General features: G+C 35.7%; 1 protein-coding gene across 3 annotated transcripts in view; it reads left to right on the plus strand.

The window, feature by feature from the left end:
• Nucleotides 1-2,740, plus strand: part of LOC136038784 (titin-like) — a 33,890-nt gene extending 31,150 nt beyond the window's left edge. For 2 of the 3 annotated variants that reach the window (XM_065722159.1, XM_065722160.1), the window contains one exon: nucleotides 1,054-2,740. In XM_065722159.1, coding sequence (XP_065578231.1) covers nucleotides 1,054-2,498 — 1,445 coding nt within the window. In that variant the 3' untranslated portion in view covers nucleotides 2,499-2,740. Of the gene's footprint in view, nucleotides 1-774 lie in introns of all 3 variants that reach the window. The other variant, XM_065722161.1, reaches the window with a different exon arrangement.
• Nucleotides 2,741-21,860: the final 19,120 nt, after the last annotated feature.

The following is a 21,860-nucleotide window of genomic DNA, read 5'->3' on the forward strand; positions in this document are numbered from 1 at the left end:
ATAGCTAGTTACTAACATTTGCTACACAATTTTAATCGTTTTTGATGCCAATGCTTGATTCAATACGCTTGGCGAAAATCCAGAAAATACTATATGTAAATTATTGACTTCTCTGACTATAATTGGGGTTACAAGGAGGCAAATTCCGGAATTTTATTTCAAAAGAGATTTTTGTCTTTTCCTGAGAAAATAAATATGCTTTTGAGTGCTTTCTTGTGATTTTCTGACCCCGCCCACCTTAGTGGAACGTTTCAAACAGTAACTAATATGTTGGAAGTCTATATAACCGTACTTAGAATAATCTTAACCTTCGCATTGTTTTTATTATACACGTTTACTTGTATTAACTTGATTTGGTGAAAGAGTTTCGACGTAGAGTTGTAAAATTCTAAAACCTGAATTGCATCGTTAATTAAGTTCTGCTACATAATTTTCTAATTCTTCTTAAACTACTTTTACTATTTTGAGTAGCTACGTACACATGTGTTATAAATCAAAAATTCAACAAAGTATAAACCGTTAAATTTCTAAACGTGCCGCTGTTGCAACTCTTAAACATGAATCTGCAAAGTCTTGATTTGATTTCTAATTTCCAGTATTTTTCAAGAGATAACCTACAACCTAAAATTATTTTAAGGAAATAGCTTTTTACAATAATTATGTAATGGCTAATTAAATTCATATTTTTTTATAATTAAGCCTATGAAATATGTCAGTATAGGAAGGGACAAAGACTGCAAAATAAATTGCTTTAATCGGCTTTTTGCATTTCAGGGCCCTACCGCTACAGACGACGAAAGCCTTATAACAAGAATTGAACGCCAAGCTAGATATGATTAACCTGAGAGCATGCCAAGTGAACTAGTGCAATTTCCCCCGTATTTAAAATAGCCCAGCATGGACTCGCATGTTTACAACCCTGGCTCTGGACAACTGAACCCTATTTGCTTTTCTATCTATCTTTGGGCTTTGGTTACTACTTATGCTATGCTATAACTTGCTTTTCTTTTTTTCTACATTCAATTTCTCTTTCCTGACCCCTAGTTCTTTCAGAATTTCCAGCAGTTACTGCTACTTCAGGTACTGCACCGTTCGGAAGTCCAGAGTCTATCGAAAACAGCTTACCTGATGAGGGACCAACGCGTGGCGACTTACCCAATCAGCCTGTGAAAAATTCAAATTCAGATAGTGATTTTTTTGCACCCCAAAAAAACAGTCCAGTTGAAGTTTTCCTGAATCCTAACCAACCCGGTAAAGATTTTGAAGCACCCAGTGACTCTGCAAGCCCTTCTGCTTTTCAACGACCTGCTTTTAGACCTGTTAGTAATTTCCAGAATGTCCCAGTGGGTCAGCCTTTCTTAACATCTAATAATCTTCCAAATGATGCTCCTGAACCAGTGGGAGATTTGACAATTTTTAAAATTGGTAATAATAAGAATCCTTCAAAGCTCTCGTTACCACCCTTCTCACGTCCTTCCCCAAATTTTGCCAATAGTTTTAGCAATTCTGAGGCAAACAGTAACGCCGGATCAAGACCCGAATTAAAGGAAGGGAGTTTGGACCTTTTCAATACTATTGGAACTGAGTCCGATAATCGACCACTCAGTTCAAACTCTTTCAGTGCACCCTCAGTTTTTGATAATAATCCTCCTACTTCTAGCAACATTCCCAACGCCAATAGGGATTCTGATTCTTTGACTTCCAAAGAACAGTTGCCACCTATCAACTCCCCAGTATTTCAAAACAATTTTATTCAGTCAAATGAAAATGTAAATGAGTTTTCTTCTTTCCAATCTGTTTCAGATAATAATGCTGCTACCCCAAATGTTAATTCTCAGATTTCGGTTTTTGAGCAGAAAAATTTTTCCGATAAAAATGATGTTAACCCTCCAGAATCCTCTGTTTTTGCTACCTTTGAGTCAGATAACCCCAATAAAAAAGAAAGTAGCTCGGTTCCTCTAAGTCTACCTAATACTGTTGTAAGTGATAACCCCCCGGTGTTAAATACGCTGAACCCTAAATTTGAACAAAGTACCTCAGTACAGCCTACCCCGGTGATTCCTAAGCTAGGAGAAAATACTTTTCCTCCAATAAACCCGGTGAATCAAATTACACAAAATTCCTTCTCTAGTTCTCAAAGTGGTATAAATAACCCAGTTTTTCAGTCGTCAGTAAAGACACCTAGTGGCAGCAAGAGAATAGTTAAAAAAAAGAAGAAAGTTAATAGTATAAGCTCGGGAAGTGCATCAAGTGTTAGAATCACTGATGCATCATCAACCCGATTTGTTCAACCCAGTGAACCCTTGCAAACTAGGTTGCCAAGTCTTACTGGTGTAAGCCCTATACCCCCTCGTAATTTTATAGTCCAACAACCAGTTGATGAAGATTACTTAAAGAATTTTCCAGAAATTGCAGCTCCTGAAGGTGCAGATGTGCCGGATGACGAGTTTGCTGCAATTAAAAGTCAACTCTATGAGCTAAAAAAGGGAGGAAAATAGCTAATTTAAAAGGTCATGCTACGCAGAAATCAAATTTGATGTGTTTTTTTTGTGATTGAATGAATGCTCTATTTGTAGATTATTTATATTTGAGTACGAATGTTTTTTAGGTTGTGAGAATATGTTTTTTTTTTTTAGTTTTTAAGAAAACACTGTAATCTCTATTGAGATGAGTTATTTTCCGTCTTATATGGTCAGTGTTATTGTATTTGCTCAATTAAATTAAAATTATTGTTACCTAATTATTCAGTATTTTAAACTTAGGCTGCTGAGATAGGATATTAGATACAGTGGTAAAATTACACTCAGAATGGTGAGAACAATCAGAATGGTCATGTTGTCCGCTCCTTTGACGTATATTATTCTTGACCTAAGAGGTAGTGGGTGAGGAAGGGGTGTGTGGAAAGGGAGAACATCAAAGGCATACTACTTGTGACGTCTAAATGCTAAAAATATCAAATGTTTCACCAGAAATTTAATTATAAGCAATATAATTGGTATTTTACTCTAAATTACAATCGATTCAGCAAACAGGCAATTGTGACGATAGATGTAAGGCAGAAATAAAACTGGAGCGTATATTCTCTTGTACAAACTTTAGAAAAATATTTTTCTACCCTCTTTCAACAGGAAATTCTAAATCCCCCCCCCCAAAAAAATTCTAGAAAGCTCAACCCCCCAAAAATTCTGATCCCCTAACCGTGAGACCATACAGGGTGCACCCACCTATGCACATCTAAAATTCGGTACCTTTTAATGAAAGCTATTGATGTTATACACGTTTTTAAAACTACATCCAATATGCTAGTCTCTTCCCTTCTGCAATAAAAAACAACATCTAATCCCTTTGGTTTTGGAAACCACTTGGCTGACTACGAGACTCCTTCGGAGATGCACGATTCAGGCAATAAGATACCCTTGTTATTTTCAGGGTCCCGTCTTCAGGCAACAGGTTACAACAGGGGTTGACATTAAACTTCGCATCATGTGTTTTCAGAATTTTGGGTTAACCTCAACCTGCTATAAATTGTTTTCTGCCGGGCTTGTTGGATACGTAACCCTCTAAAATACCAGGTGCAAATTTGGGGCCCTGCAATTCTTGGCGCCTAGATTTAAAAATGAACGACAGGAGCGAATTCAAAGTTGATGGAATTTTTTTGATAAAATTTTTGTAAGACTTGATAGAAGTTGGATTGTTTCTTAGAATACAAAGAAAATGAATGAGAATCGGAGGTATTATATACTAACAAATATTTATACATTTCTGTATTGCACTCCAACAGTTATATAGAAGTATGTGGAGTGCAATCCTGTCCTTTCAATTCTTTGAATCAATTAAAAAACTTTAATTTCTTAGGACAAGTTCACGACACAAGAACTCCGTATATTTTCCAGTCTTCCTATCATAAAGTGTTTTCAGAAGAGAGAGTTTCCAACCCCGTGTTTGGGCTCTAAGACCTATTTTGTGAAAATTCTCGCTACGCTACACGCACCCAATCGTGTTGGAACCCGCTGAGCCTTGATTTAAGGATCAGACCAGGGATTGGTTGGGTGGTACAGATATTCACCGATTATATGAAGTGAAATAGTAAACATATAACTCCCACTGCCTATATGCTCGCTTTTTGACTGACGGGTTTTCGATAAATAGATAGATAGATATTATTTTTAATCACAACAATTACATAAATAGATACGGCAAACCAGTGCACATGCCTGGTGGCATACTTCAACACTGACTTTAGCAATGAAAATTGGCGTAGAGTTTCAAATGAGCAGCACTCCTAGATCTGTTTTGTTTTTGTTTTTATAAATACAAGTCAAAAAAGAGCCCATCCAGCTGTTGCATATTCACCCACGTTAAATTATAAGAATACTGTATTTTGGCCTATATGTTTCTTTGTTACGATGAGGAAGTTGACACTAACTACGCAATATATCTATGGGGGAGGGTGAAAATCAGGTTCAATCTCCCAAACTTTTTTGGTATATCTGGCTTTGTGCCAGACATTTTTATAAATCAATTGAAAGGGCGTTTAACGTAGATTAGTTCTTCCACCACCTATTAAAGTGGCAAATCCAGGGAGCGGGGGGGGGACAAGATCAGGGGGGCACCCTCATTCCTTTTTTCTATTTTATACTTTTTTCACGATAAATTTGTCAATTTTGTCAATTATTGGCACCCTCGTAACATTACCCTCCCTCCCCCAAGATTGTGCCATAGATATGCACCTGGTCTATTACTCAAAGTGTATGGTAGTCATGTCCATGCATAGCCAGCAGAGCCAGGTTTAAGGGCTGCTCAACAGAATGGGAAACAGAAGGCTAAGGCCCATGGCCATGTTTTTGCGTTATAAAAAGTTGAGGTTATCTTTTTCTATTATTAATTACTGTTAGTATTTTTTCAGGCTTTCATATTTGAATCCAGAAATTTATATGAAGATGGTGTTAACTTGAATACTATTGCTACAAAAAAATAATTCAAACTATTGTGTGAACAAAGCAAAGTATTCATAAGCAAACCCATGCTGCAAATAGTAAAAAAGGGGACTAAAATATGACAAAAAAGAACAGAGCCGCCTCAAATTCCAATTCATTTGCTAACGTTTGTCAGAAAATTTTAAAACTAAATAAATGTCAATAGTGATATAAACACGCTATGGTGTATAATTCTTTTTCTTTTAAGTTGAATTTGTAGCACTAAAACAATGCCTTTTCACTTTTTGCATAATGATTCTTTGGTTGTTTTTTATTTCTTCTTGTCAAAAACATCAAAATTCAACACAACACTTAAAATAATTTCGTTTAAACTATGAGGAATAAAAAAGGAAAAAATTCATTGGTGAATTCAGCCTTTGTCAGTACTTATTTCCTCCAGGGGGATAACCACCTTTAAAGAATTTGTAAAAGCATAGGCGATTTATCTGTTCAACTCTTTAGACTGTTAGGCTCTTTTTCATGGACGTGGACATGAGAACAAAGAGGAAAAATTAAAATTTAGAAAATATTTATGTAGCAAAGCATAAAGTCAAGGGAGAGTAGTTACAAGTAGATACAGTTTATTGCAAACCTTGCCAATAATAATTTATCACATTTGAATATTAACACCCACCAGAAGCCTTGATTAGCGTCACTAACTAGGAGTCATAAGGCTCCTTTTAAAGGAGCCTTTAAAAGGAGTCATTATGACTCCTTTTAGGAGTCACCCCTAAAAGGAGTCATAAGCGGTTAAAACTTTACTAGTCAAAAGGCTAGTTCAAAATGCACATTCAAACCTAAAAATAGAACGCCACTATCCAACATGAATCTTTGCAGATTCATGTTTAATCATCAAAATCCTGCCAATTGTTGAGACAGGGGAATAGCTAGGGAAGAGTTCAAGGGGCTCAGCTATTCCCTGCATGATATATGAAAGCTATAGATAAGCTTGCCTTTTACTATTATGTCTTGGCTATAGAGATACTTCTTCTGAAGTTAAACTCCCACTCTACACTATAGTAGACCCTCTTCAAACGAAGATCCTGGCTACAACGTGTCTTCATAGAACTTATAAGAAAATACTATGTACATGAGGGGGCTGCCGGTCCCCTAAACCCTCACTCTTCGAGCTAAAATTGAGCTTATTGTTTTTCGAGTGCAGAGCTCGAAAAACAATCAGAGTAGAAGTAGTGGGGATTAGGAGGGTAGCAACCCTTCTCATCTACAGGGTAGTTCTTATCCATTTGAAGTTTCAGCGTCGCTGTTAACTTTCATTTGAAAAAAAGATCTCTTTTCCATTCAATTTCTGTTTGTTTTCAATTTTATATTCATGCCAATACTAAATATGAAGAAGTTTAAAAGCCTAAAGCCATAAAATAAAAATCTTCAATCCTAAAATTCAACTGTACTAAACATTCGCGGATGCACTACATATGGTGTTTAAGGGAGGAGGGAGTTAAGCCCCCACCTTATAGGTGGTACGAAACTAAGCAATAACTGTACATAATTGTAGGAAGAATTAAATTAATCAAGCTGCTAGATAGTTGCGAAAAATTGAGCATTTGATGTGGTTCATAAATATGTTTAGGGATGGAAATAGGGTAAAAAATCAGTATGCATTTATGCAAAGTGCGTAAAACCCAAACCCTCGCATCTCGTTACCAAAGAAGAGTACAACTCGTTTTTATATAGATAGATAGATAGGTAGATACAATACAAATTAACTGCGTAAAACTTGCGAATATACAACATTTTTCGCTGTTCAATTGTCGCTGCATATAAATAGATTGTCAGGTTTACCGACCCTCGAACATGCAACGCACAATTGTCCATGGGAAAAACAATCAGTATTAAGATCTATACCACATTTTTCTAATGATTGACCTTGAGCTTTGTTTATGGTGATTGCAAATGCTAATCGAATTGGGAATTGCAATCTTTTAAATTGAAAAGCTGATCCGTTGGAATCATGGGAATACGAGGAATAAGAACAGCCTCACCCTCAAAAAGTCCTGTCAAGTTTGTGGCCTCTATTAGGTTTTCTATTGTTTTTTTTTACGGCAAGTCGCGTGCCATTGCAAAGCTTTGGTGGGTTGATATTTCTTAAAAGTATTATTGGTACACCTATTTTTAGTTTTAGCACGTGTGGTGGAAATCCTGAAAGATCTATGGAATTTAAAAATTCAGATGGATAATTAACCGCTTCATTTGGTTCCAAAACTGTGTCGACTGACTTGTAAAGGACTGCCTGGTCTTGAATCTTGGTCAAAACAATATTGTTGATTTCGTGGACGTCTATATTTTCGGGTGCGAGAATCGCTCTTTCACTTAGCCATTTATTATTTTTATAATTTTTTAGAATATTCGGAAATACTTTTTCAATCAATTAATTTTTGGACGTCACTAAATTACAGAAATCAGCAGGTAGTTGTATACTTCCTGAAATTGAGTCTATCGTATCATAAATGTCTTTTTGTTCCGATGTTAACTTGGAAATGTTATTTTGTACATATGACAATAGATCATTCGTACTGTAACTTTTTTCACGATCCAATTCTACACATGTCGAAACAGCAGCGATACGGTTAGGTGAAGGCATTCCCAAATCCTGAAGAGGTTTGTTTGCCATACGTACGCACAAATCTTCTATAATAACTAAAGTGTAGTTATAAATTTCTGATGTAAAATCAAAAGTCATATCTGACGTCTCTAACTGTTTTCGATGGAGTATATCTTCGGACATTTTTGACTTATATTTTTCCCATAACTCTGTAGGAGCTGATGGAGAGCAAGTTGTTAAAATGATACCAAACAATGCACGAATTTGACTTGGGGTTGACGTTTCGCACTAATGGGGAATATGGAACAACCCACTGGTTATCTACTTCGATGGTGGTACCGTTGCCATTGTAGGTTCTTCAGTCATTTTACAATTAGAAATTTCTCTTTCAACGGTCTTCTTACAATTAAAAATTTGTCTTTGAACGATATTCTTAAATACCTGTGTCCTGGTCGTCATTTATATTCCCTGTGTCCCGGCCGTCATTTGTGTCCCGGTATCCCAGTCTGTAATTTCTCTTTGAGTGTCCCGGTCGTTATTTATATTCCCTCTGTCCCGGTCGTCATTTGTGTCCCGGTCTGTAATTTCTCTTTGAGTGTTTTTTCTTTTTAGTATTTTTTAGTTTTTTACATATTTTCTTTTTTCAGTTTTCTTTTTCTTCTTTATTTTTCAGCTTCACTATGAAATACATATCGCCGAACCTTTGTTTTTTTAACTAAAATCTGGTAGGCATTGATGACCTTATCCGAGTCAAAATCCCAAACCCAATCATCATCGCTATCATTTTCAGTTTTGATATGTTTTGACTCTCGCTGTCCAGGTGGATCTTCATCTAACTGCGCGGTTTTGCGTTCTTTAGCCTCAAGCCTGTTTCCTTGCTGTTCTTTTGATTCCTCGGCACGCTTTCTTTTCTGACTTTCTCTATCAGCAGCAAGTTTTTTGGCATTGACTCTTTGAGCATCTTCATCGGCTTTTGCCATTGTAAGTTCATCAGTCATTTTAAACTTAAACATTAATAGATTTCTACGTGAACATATATGTCTTAAATATCTTTAATGACGTCACCGTCATAGCAAAAATGACGACAACTAACTTCATGACGTCAGCTGACACAGAAACATGACGTCACCTGATCCACAGACAGACACACAGACAGACAACTTATTTTTATATATATAGATATATATATATATATATATATATATATATATATATATATATATATATATATATATATATATATATATAAATATTTATATATATATAAATATCTAAATACAATATTTTAAATTGTAGAATAAAAAAAGATTTTATTTACAATCCTATAATTATAACATAAAATAAAAATCTTCAATCCTAAAATTCAACTGTACTAAACATTCGCGAATACACTACATATGGTGTTTAAGGGAGGAGGGAGTTAAGCCCCCACCTTATAGGTGGTACGAAACTAAGCAATAAATGTACATGATTTTAGGAAGAATTAAATGAATCAAGCTGCTAGATAGTTGCGAAAAATTGAGCATTTGATGTGGTTCATAAATATGTTTAGGGGTGGAAATAGGGTAAAAAATCAGCATGCATTTATGCAAAGTGCGTAAAACCCAAACCCTCGCATCTCGTTACCAAAGGAGAGTTGGGAAGATTATTAAAATTATTCAAGATTAAACGCTTGAACGCTTGAAGGACTACCACTGCATGGCATCATGGCTTTGAAACTGAGATTATATATTTGGTTTTCGATAGCTCTATATTGATTGGTAATCGAAGAATTTTTATCCGACTGTGTCTTGGCCTTTTGCCAAAACCGTTGTTATGCTGTACAAAGTGATAAAAATCTATACTTCGGATCAGTACTTATTAGATAAAAAAAAACAAGTTTTTTCAACTGAAAGCAAGGAATAACATTGAAACTGAAAACGAGGAATTATTCCTTATACGAGGGGGGCTGCCCCTTCTTCAGCCCTCACTCTTCACGCTAAAATCCTAAAGTTATTTTGAAATATTTCTCATTCAAATTCAACGGGCCTTATGTTTGAGCAGTCTTTCATAAAGAATCTTGACTATTTTAGCTTAAGAGTGAGGGTTGAGGAAGGGGCAGCCCCCCTTGTTAACGGAATAATTTCTGTTCGCTTTATATTTAAATATTACTCCTTGCTTTCAATTGAAAAAAATAGTTTTTTTTAATTAATTTCTGACCGTTTAGCATTTCCTGCCAGGAAATTCTCTTCTCTCCCCTGCCTACATGCAAATTTCTCCTGAAAAATTCCCCCAGAAAACATTCCTTCCCATAGAAAATTATCCCCATGGGAAGTCCCCCTCCCCCGCAGAAAATACCCCCTAAACGGCTCGTATATTTCCCAATAACAAATACTATATGTGAACAATAGGCAAATCGCGTAACTTACAACCGTAAGTTTGCGTAACTTTCCCCAAATGTCATGTCATCCCCAAATACATAGTTATTGGAACTTTTAACTATGCTGCCTCAAATGAGTATCTCAGCATTTGATTAGATGTCTTTGGCGAAAAAAGGGGACGTGGAAGAGGGGCTAGTTGCCCTCCAATCTTTTTGCTCACTTAAAATGACAACTAGCACTTTAGATTCCCAATGAAATGAGCCTCCTCTCGGTATTTTAGGATCAATGGTTCAATGCAATCATCCCCTGGAAACAAACAAATAAACACGTACCCGTGATCTTTCTTTTGACAAACAAAAAATATACAAAATTTCACGTTTTCTCACACTTGTAAAAATTAATAACGTTAAACTTAATGAACTTTATTTAATTAGAATCAGTATAAGAAAAAAACAAATCTTTGGATGTATATTTATTAATCAAAATTTTGTTTTTTTAAAGTTTCGGTTACTGCTGCGTTTACAGCTCGTCATCACGAACTGTTTTCTAAAGAATTCTTGAACATTCAATTTCCGTTGAGTAGCAAGATAAATTAAAGACACTACATTGCCAGTTTGTCAAAACGACGCATCTGCAATATATTAGGAACTGGTGTGAGTATTAAGTTGAAACTTTCAAGAAATGGTGAGGGTAAGAGGCGGGAATGGGCAGTGCTCTTACCGACCGGTGATTCGATATGATCTCTTCTGGTAAAAAAAGAAAAGAACACAAGAAACCATCTAGTAGCTGTTACCATCCTTATCAGGAATTTAATTAACCCAGAAAACACTTTTCTTTTTCAAATGAGAGAAAAGAGCGACACGGAAACTGAAAACAAAGGTAGATTATCTTACATGTAATGGTCTCCCGCCCGCTCTTATATTTAAGTCTGAGTACTGCTCTTCTGAGACCACTTTAGAATTAAAAAAAATTACATTTTTGACAATACTAGGGACCAAGCCTCGCTCGGAGAAAAGAACCACACAATTTTTAAAAAACTTTAATTTATTATTATACTTTAATTTTATTCGGCAAACCCTTATGCTTATCTATGGCAACAAGTTATTCTATACTATCGACAATCAAACAAAATTTTATGTACTTTTAAAAATATTTAGCACAGACACTCATCTTCAGCGTTACATTATTTGTGAAGTCATTCAGATGAGTATTTTTTTTTTTCAAAACTAAGAACCTACATGAATTTTTTTGAAGTCGTGACCTATCTAAATCGTTTTTTCATACCGAAAAATAGTTGTATGTCCATTTTCGAGAGAAAATTTCAGATAAATATACATATATATAGTTATTGTTTGTTCAATAAGATGGGATCATTAAAATATTTAAACTTTATCGAATAGGTGCATGTGTTAACATATGTCTACGCAAAAGAACACGAAAAGTAAAACAACTAAAAATGCTTTCGCTCTCGATAAGTAAAAGAAATAGTTATGCGTGACTAGACGATTTTATGTTCATTAGTTATTTGATTTCTTCTTCTTCAAGTAATGCTTTAAAATAAATGACCGGCAGAATCGATCACAGTGAGATTCAAGGAGCGCTGAGACAGCTAATTTTACTTTCGTAATATTTATTATATTTCTAATTAGTGCAAAGTCTGATAAAATGGGGGAGCGTTAAAGCTACGGAAAAAAGGGAATTAATTTGTTAAAAAAGGTGGGATCATTCTTCACACGCAGTAGGTTTTAGACTTTTACAGCTAGGGAAGGATGCAGTACCCAAACTTTTGTTTGTAGTGCCTTTTGTTCGTTTTAAGCTTGATTAAATAAAAAAAACAAAAAAAACTGAAAGTTAGGAGCGACATTAAAACTTAAAACGAGCAGAAATTACCCCGTATATGAAAGGGGCTGTTCCCTCTTCAACGCCCCGCTTTTTATGCTAAAGTTTGACTCTTCCTCTCAACTTTACTTTTTAAAACAGTAAAAACTTTAGCGTAAAGAGCAGGGCGTTGAAGAGGGAACAGCCCCTTTCATATACGGGGTAATTTCTGCTCGTTTTAAGTTTTAATTTCAAGTTCAAGTTCTATTTATTTTCATAAAATAACAATAACAAAAACAATATCCCAAAGGGTTCAATGGCCCGTTATTTGGGAAACGGCATACAATAAATAAAGAATCATAAAAACTTGTCATAAACATACTAAACAACATCTAAATATAAATATGTAAGGAAAAGAAATCAACCCACCGGCAGTCCCCACGAAACAGCGACCCCCACATCACCCGATAATAAAATACAAATTAAAATTCTCGCGTCATCGAGGATACAACACCAACAAAACAACAACCCAAAAAAAGGAAAAAAAAAATAATAAATAAACCATAAGAAACATTTAATAAGAAGCCTTTAATAAGAAACTTTTCATCTGTCTCTTAAAGGAGCCAAGTGTTCGTGACTGCCGGATCTCAGCGGGAACCAAGTTCCAAGCACGTCCCACAGTCACAGCCAGGCCGAAGTCTGAACGAACCGAGGGACTAGCTGGAATCATCACATCCTCCCGGTTACGAACGTTATATAAATTTACTTCCCCTACTAGTTTAAGCAGTCCCGAAAAACAACATGGGAGATCTCCCTGGAAATATTGATATGCCAACGAAGATAGAGATAAAACATAAATACCTTTAAGTTTGAGGAGGTCAAGAGGAGTGTGTGTAGCCGACTGGAGAATTCTTGCCGCTTTATCATAAAGATTGTGAATAGGAGCAAGTACCGAGGGAAATGTGGACATCCACACAGACGAACAGTAACATATATAAGGGTAAATCAGAGAAAAGTATAAAAGACGGAGGATAGGGAAAGGGAATAAACGCTTTAATTTTCTGATGATCCCAAGTCCACGGGAAATTTTCCCTCTTATTATTTGAACATGCCATTTAAATGATAAATTTTCATCCAAAAGAACTCCCAGGAATCGCACATATCGATCCGGGGGACTACTTATGGAGCCTCTTGGTCTATGAAGCTCAGTAATTGTGGGGCAGCTCACACCTTTACGAGAAAAAATAAGAAGGTAGGACTTTTTTACATTTAAAATTATTTGATTTATGTCAAACCAAAAGAGTATTTTCTCAGTCATTGCTTGAAGCTTTAGAATAAGGGATGATTCATCCGGAGTTGCAGCACCTAAAGTAGTGTCATCTACAAATGCTATTAATTCTTCTTGACTATTAGGTGTGAACACCAACGTACTCTGAGAGTAAGATTTGTGACACAATCCACAGCAAACATTGTTAATTGGGGTGTTAAAAAGTCGGTAGAGTTCATTCACATATATGAGGAAGAGGGTTGGCCCAAAAATAGAACCTTGGGGTACTCCGTATTCAATTGGGACTTTTTCGTCTGTAACTTCTGTGGCGATAGATCTGTCAGTTAGGTATGACGAGAACCAAGACAATGCTTCCCCAAGGACACCAAAATGACAAAGTTTACCAATGAGAATCTTATGTGTAAGGCTGTCAAAAGCTTTCTTTACATCAAGAAAAATGGCTGCAGGAATAAGATTAGAATCTAAAGATCGTCGTATAAACTGAAGAAGTCTATTACAAGCATGTTCTGTAGAATACTTTGCGCGAAACCCAAACTGATGCTGATGGAAAAAAATTTAGCTTCAAGAAATCTCACCAGACGTTTGAGCATTGCTCTTTCAAATATCTTAGAGAACACTGACAGAAGAGAGATCGGTCAGAAGACGTTGGGGAAATACTCCTAGTTTAAATGACCTATTTATCAAGTGGTAAATTGGGATGATAATCCATGGAAGAATATGTTTAATTACTTTAGCAGAAATTTGGTCGAAACCTGCTGAAGAATTCTTTAAAGACAGAACAATATTTCTAATTTCCTGCACCGTAACTTCACCAAGAACCATTGATTTCAAGCACGAGGGGCCTAAGAACTGCTTCCAAGACTGTGACACAGAGGAATAAGAAACGCTATTAGCAGTTTTTTCCCTATCTCCGCAAAGAATTTATTCATATGATGTCGAATTTGGCCTTTTTCTGTTACAAGTTGATCGTCTACAATGAGAGACTTAGGGAGAACTTCTTGTTTCATGGACGGCCGACTAACTTCCTTAATCACGTCCCACGTCTTTTTTATATTTTTACCGCAATCAACAAATCTTTTTGTAAAATATACTGTTTTAGCTCTGCGAATAATTGATTTCAGAAAATTGCGGTACAACTTAAATGCTTCTAACTTGGCCTTATTTGGTCTTTTTTTGTACTCCTTCCAAAGGTTCTGCTTCCTTTTTATTGATTTTAGGACTCCAGATGTTAACCATGGAGCTACAGGTGTTGATCTTTTTGATTGAGGATTTTTTAAAGCAGCTTTTAGACAATAAGACGTGAATTTTTCCTTAACAGTGTCATAAAACCAGCCAAATATGTCATTATAATTGCCTAAACTTATATTTTCTGGTGGAGAAAAGTCCCATTTATATGTACCAAGATCTTCTTTCAGTCTATCCAGCTCCACTGGTGAGCAGCAAAATCTCGGTCGCTCCTTACTTTCAGTTAAAAAAACTTGTTGTTTTTATTTAATTTCTGAACGTTTTTTAGTTAATCCATGTTTTGATTTCGGATCTCCGCAGATGAATAATTAAAGTGATATTTGCATATTCATTTACTTGGCTAAATGGCTTTCTCATAGTTTTGATCGAATGATTTTAAGAAGAAAGCAGGGGGAGGAGGCCCAGTTGCCATCCAATTGTCTGGGTACTTAAAAAGGCAACTAGAACTTTTAATTTTGTACGAACGTTTTCATTAGTAAAAGATATACTTAACTTACGAATTAGCTTACGTAACAAACTTCAACATTCGTATATTTTTATTACGTATATGAGAGGGTTCGCCCACCCGTCAATACCTCGCTCTTTACATTAAAGCTTAAATTTTTCCCCCTGAATCACAAGGGCCGTAGAATAAATAGTTGAAATTACTAAAAACACTTTAGTGTAAAGAGTGAGGTATTAGGACGAGGTGAACCCCTTTATTTTTCTGTTCGTTTTAAGTTTTAATGCTACTCCTTACTTTCAGTTGAAAAGTCTTTTTCATATTTATTTTTTCATTGTTTTTTTAAACAATGCTAAAAAAGGCTACGCCCCCTTCATGGAAATCTTCTACCCCCATGAAAAATTCCTCCATGGAAATTTTACCCCACATAAGCCCCTCTTCCCAACCCCTCCTTCCAACCGAAAAATCCCCCTGAAAACGTCTGTACACTTCCCAATAATCATTACTATATGAAAACACTGGTGAAAGTTTGTAACTTGCAGCCCCTCCCACGGGGACCGTGGGGGAGTAGGTCGTCCCCAAAGACATAGTTATAAGGTTTTTCGACTATGTTGAACAAAAGGCACTAGAACTTTTCATTTCCGTTCGAATGAGCCCTCTCACAAAATTCCAGGACAACTGGGTCGATACGATCACCCCTGGGAAAAAAAAAACAAACAAACAAATAACACGCACCCGTGATTTGTCTTCTGGCAAAAAATACAAAATTCCACATTTTTGTAGATAGGGGCTTGAAACTTCTACAGTAGGGTTCACTGATACGCTGAATCTGATGGTGTGATTTTCGTTAAGATTCTATGACCTTTACGGGGTGTTTTTCCCCTATTTTCTAAAATAGGGCAAGTTTTCTCAGGCTCGTAACTTTTGATGGGTAAAACTAAACTTAATGAAACTTATATATTTAAAATCAGCATTAAAATGTGATTCTTTTGTTGTAACTAGTGGTATCAAAATTCCGTTTTTTAGAGTTTTGGTTACTATTGATCCGGGTCGCTCCTTACTACAGTTCGTTACCACGAACTGTTTGATTTGCATATTCAATTGATGCTTTAGTCGTTTTAATATTTGTTTATTCATTTGTGCTAGTACTTGTTGTGTGTTTGTTTGCTGTGATTGCGTTTTTAACTTATTTTCGCTTTGGGTTTTATTTATTCCTTAACAGTAATTTCTGGTCGCTTTGAGTTTAAATTATTTTAGGTTGTTATTTCAACAATTTCTTTGAAAAATTTCTTTTCGGAAAATTTTTTTTAACTAATGAGTAAAAAAAACGTGACTCTTTGACTTACGTTTCAAGAATAATAGGAAAGAAAAAACCAAGAAAAAAGAGGAAACACAAGTGCTACCTATGCAAAAAAATTTTTTTCTTGTTGGTCAATGTTGGTCAAGGTATACAAATTTTCTGTACAGAGGTTACGGCGATTCTAACGGTATATTTTACGTTTTGACTCGGCGCCATTTATGAGAGTAAGTCTGATAGGTTTTCGGCTATTTCTTTGAAAATTCTATATTTTTTTCAAAATAATACAGTACATTTAACACTAATCTAAACAGTTTCTATTCCTGAATAAGCTTCCAATGACAATTCTTTCCCACTAAACAGTTTTTTAACGCGTTTTTAACTTTTTTTTTGTAATTTGGGTCGTGGTTCGTTCTTTATTAAATTGAAGCTATCCGCTGCAACCATCATGAAGGACTAAAAAAATGTAACAGTTGACTTAAAAAAAAAAAAAAAAATACAATTAGAGCAGAATTCTCTGACAAGGAAATGTAGAATATTAACATATATTTTTCTCTCTGGATAAGCCCCTTGCTCGGTGTTCACCTTCTTGAAGAATTATGTTGTGGTATCACATAATTAAAATGAACTACATCCGCTAAAAAAAAGAAAAAAGAAAAAAAAGTCAAATGTCAGTATTAAAACTAAATTAAACGTTATTACCGTGCTTGGTGTGAAAGATGTAACTTTTTTTGCGCAGTTTATAAAGTAGAAATTCTCATTTTTCATATGGAAAATAAAAAAAATAAAACCAAAAAAACTTCAAAAAAGAGAATGAAAATGTAAGTAAGCTCTTTGCACGCGTAAATTATATTGAACAGTCTAGGGAAGAATAGTAGAGATTCTAGGCCCTAAAGGGAACTCCCCCTCTGTTCGTACATTTCTCAACTTCGATTTGATCTTACACCCTATGTGTATTCCATTATAGGTGCACACCGACAAGCTATTCCGAAGTGTTAGGTTTTTTTTGTTTTTTTAGGATGGAGTAGGAAACCCTAAAAAGTTTAAATCAGCTGTTTTTCGAACCAGGAAGAAGGGAGGCTTTTCCAAACAGTCTGAACTTCTGTCAAACTGGTTCTCCGTTGCTTTGACTGAGCCTGGAATTCTACCTCATAAATTGTGAGAACATATAAACCCAATTATATCCAAATGAGACATAGCTAGGAACGCTGACGTCACTTTGAGCATGCAGTCATTTGATCCCTCCTAGATCTTTTGACCCCCTTCTAGATTTCAAAAAATACCTGCATTTGGCATTGTGTTTTTGGTATATTTATCGAAAAAAAACATAAAATCACTCTCGTTGATTTTGAAAATTACATAATGCCCCTGTCTCTTTATTTTCGTGAATTGACACTACCGGACAGGGGACCTCTAATAATAATCCTTAAATGCAAAGAATAAAAAATTCTCTGTTTGAAGGTGCCTTGAGTACTAACAAGACATTTTGGCCAAATGCACTATACGCGATTGGTAACCAGATCGTTTTGATCGCTTTCGTTAAAAAAAATACCAATAGGTCTGTTTGGCAGCCAAGTTACCTCATAAGGCAAGATCTCAAGTTATTTTACACTATTAGGCCTTAATAGGCACGGCCATTCGGTTTTGGAAATTACATAATGCCCCTGTCTTTTTATTTTCGTGAATTGACACCACCGGACAGGGGACCTCTAATAATATTCCTTAAATGCAAAGAGTAATAAATACTTTGTTTAAAGGTGCTTTGAGTACTAATAAGACATTTTGACCGAATTCTCTATGCGCGATTGATAACCAGATCGTTTTGATCGTTTTTGTTTAAAAAAAAGGTCAATAGTTCTGTTTTGAAACCAAGCTACCTCATAAGGGAAAATTTTAATTTAATTTACGCTATTGGGCCTTAATTCGCACGGCCATTGGGTTTTGAATTGAAATAAAGACAAATCTTTAAAATAGGTGTAAGACTTGAAATCCTACAAGTCACACCAATTTGGAATAAAAAAACATACTTGAATTTAGACACTATATTACCTTCAAGTTTTAAATGATGCGCAATGATATCTAATCAAATAGGATAATAAATTAGGAGCCACAGAATACATTCATGGATTTAACATAGCCTGTGATTCATTTCTGAAAACGAAATACCCGTGACATGGAAAGTTTAATTCTCGCGGTACAACCGGCGAAAGTTAAAACAGAAAATAATGGGTACCACCTTCCACATCAATTTTATTTTCAAGTTTAAGGTCACATATTTTCTTAACATCTAAAACAAATTACTTCCTGTATGATTAGGGATTTTTTAAGAAAATGAAATATTGAATAATTACCTGGACTGTCTTTTGACAACTACGAATTTTGAAAACTAATCCTAATACTCCTAATTAAATGATTTTGAGAAGGCTAAAAATAATACTGTTGCTGATCCCCCAATGCCGCACGACGTCATTCAGCTGATGCCAGATGAGAGAGGCAATGTATATGACCCCCCCCCCCCAAAAAAAGTTGTGCCACGAAGAAAATGTTTTGAGGAACTTAGCTTTAGTATCCTTACGATCTCTAACCCCTGGGTCTTAGCTCTCGGTACCTTGCTAAAAAAAAGTAAAAAAAGTAAAAAAAAGTTGCTAAAAAGAAAAATAGCAACAAAATTTTACGTTCTGTTTTTCTTTTGAGTAGTCTCCAAAAGGACTATCATTGAAAACAAATAAAAACTTTTGTATACGTTGTTATTATTATTACTAATAGCATTATACTAGGGGTGAACTCACAGGTGAGTCAATGTTGAGACCACAGAGGTCCTTTTGATCCACCTCCCCCCCACAAACAAATACAAAGTAGAAACAATAGGGAAAATCTTTTCAAGACAGTGGAAATCAGTTCTGTGAATATTTCGGCCCTATGTCCAAGGACCGTCTTCAGCACAATACGAGAACAAGAGAGAAAATATATATATATATAAATAAACTTGCATTAAATTGTGAGAATTAAAACTAAATAATGTTATTTAAAAACTTCTTTTAAAAACAGCCCTAGCATCCTTACTTCAACGAAGTTCAACCTGGACTGACAAAATGAATGAAGTGAGAATATAAACTCATTCAAACTAAAGAGAACGAAGAGATTAAATGCAATTTCTCAGAGCCAACCTTGCTTTTTAGCAGCTCACCCTGGCCCGCAGCTCAAATTTGCAGTTCACCCTGGAAGTTGAAATTGAAAATAAACTACCGTTTGTAGATGTGTTAATTATTCGTAATGCTGATAAACTGGATTTTACTATCTATCGAAAGCCAACACAAAACAATAGATATCTTAACTTTAATTCAAATCACCCCCCCCCCCCCAAGTTAAAAGAGCAGTTGTAACTTCCCTCATTGATTGTGCCCTGAATATTTGCTTCGAGTCGTATATAAATGCAGAAATTAACTTTATCAGAGATATTCTTTTTGGTAATGGATACCCCATTCCTTTTGTCAATAAAATAATTAACCGTAGAATAAAAAGACATTCTTGTAAAATCGAAGAAGATATTTCACAATGTGAAGCTACTGATAAGCCCTCAAATATTGTCTATCTTCCGTATATCCCAAAGATCACAACAAAATAAAAAAAATATTTGCACAACAAATAAGCTGTACGTAGTTTTTACTAATAATTTTAAAATCATTAATTTCTTAAATTCTGGTAAAAGATAAGACCCCAGTTACTGACCAATGAGGGGTCTATCAAATACCCTGTTATTGTGGAAATTACTATGTCGGCAGGACCCATCAGAATCTAGAAAAACGGTTACAGCAGCATAAAAAAGGCATAGACAAGGCATTAATTTCAAATAGTTCCAACAACTCCTTTGATTCTGCTTTAGGTTGGCATATATTTAATAATCCGTCCCACACGATACTTTTTGAAAAATCTTCACTCATCAGTAGTGATTTAGTAATAGTAATAGTAGGGGAATACTCACTAAATTCTTTATATGAATTTATTTAAAAACGATCTAACAAAATATTTTACTAAACCGATTTATAATAGTACTGAACCAGCTACGAAAAGGCCTTTGAGACAGGCTGCTAAAAAGCAAGGTTGGCTCTGAGAAATTGCATTTAATCACTTCGTTCTCTTTAGTTTGAATGAGTTTATATTCTCACTTCATTCTTTTTGTCAGTCCTGGTTGAACTTCGTTGAAGTAAGGATGCTAGGGCTGTTTTTTTAAAAAGTTTTTATATAACATTATTTAGTTTTAATTCTCACAATTTAATGTAAGTTTCTCCCTCCCCATTCCCTCGGTCCAAAGCTCCAACCACTTCATCGTTCTGTGGCAAGCTAAGACTACTTTTCCCAGACTAAAGAAGAAGAAGTTTACAGCTCGACCCATGACTAAGGAGTCTATCCGATCTTTCGGGAGACGAATAGGAACCTTCGACTTTGACTAAATTTGTTTAGATATCAACCTCAAAGTCGAGTTAATAACTTTTCTACTCCTGCAGAATTATGATGAAAATTTCCTCGCCAAAACAGTTGTAGTAAGCGACAGCGACAAGTCTTGGATAAAGAAGGAATTTAAAACCCTAGTCATGGTCCACTGCAAGCTGCATGCGAGTTGTCAAACCGTTGTTGCGAAGAAACTCCGTAAGCACATCGTGAAGTCAACAGGTCAACACAAAAAGCATATGTTCGTGATGAATTTTCGCCATATCTGAAGGTTGACCCCTAAAACTGGGACTCCCAGGTCAAGTGGCTATCTGGCAAGAGTGTTAGTGTTAAAAGTGACCTGAATGTACCTAAAGACGATGGAACTTTTTCATCGTCAGCCGAAGTGAGCACATTCTTTGCAAAAATGTGTTCGACCCACTCATCATTCACTGTCGAGAGTCTCACAGCTGACCTTTTGAACTACCAGTTGGCTGAAATACCTGAATTTGCAGTTTTTAGGGAACTCCAGAAGTTAAAAAAGAACCGTGCTTCATATCCCGTAGAACTGCCAGTCAAACTTCTAAATGGATATGCCCCATTTCCGGATCAATGATCTCTCCACCTTGCTCAAATTTCTCGTGGATAAATCCTAAGCAAAAAATCTGGTTAAGTTGAATTGAGAGACAGTTTCACTGATCAGTGCACGAATAATGGATAACGTCAATAAAACAAAAGTGATACGTTTTAATCCGCTTGAAAGGGACGTAGCTTGTCCTGAACCCTGGTTACCTACCATTTCAAATGCAATTATTCATGGTATGACTTTCAGTACCGAATGTTCTTTCAGCTACCATGTTTCTTACCTTGTGGAAAAGGGCAACTATGCTTTGCGATTACTGACTACACTCCGACGACTAGGTTTCTAAGTGTATCAGTTACGACTAGCGTAAATCTACTACATACTTCCCTTACTAGAATACGTGTGCCCTGTTTGGGGACCACAGGTGCACAATATTGACTACTTAAGTGATGACCTCTAGACTGTGCAAAAAAGGGGGACAAAACTCATACTGGGCCCTAAATATGACACATATGCAACTGCAACTGCAACGTTGAACATACCAACGCTAAGAGCACGGACGTTCCATCTCATGTGCAAATTTGGACAGTCACTCCTCGCTAGTGAAAAATACCGTACGTTGTTCCCTCCTCTTATTGCCCCCAAAATCAATACTCGACATACGAACAAGTTCGTGCCAATAAGATGCAGAACGAACCGGTTCAACAACTTTTTATTCTGTTTTATATAATTTTCAATAATCATGCTTAGTTTTCTTTTTTTTTTTCCTGTGTTGTAAGAGATAGCGTAATTTAGTAGAGGCTTTTGCCAATGCTACGAAAGCTGTTTTAAATAAGCGAATCTTTGAACTTGACACTTACCAT

The sequence above is a fragment of the Artemia franciscana genome, chromosome 18 (assembly GCF_032884065.1).
Source record: "Artemia franciscana chromosome 18, ASM3288406v1, whole genome shotgun sequence".
NCBI lineage: Eukaryota > Metazoa > Arthropoda > Branchiopoda > Anostraca > Artemiidae > Artemia > Artemia franciscana.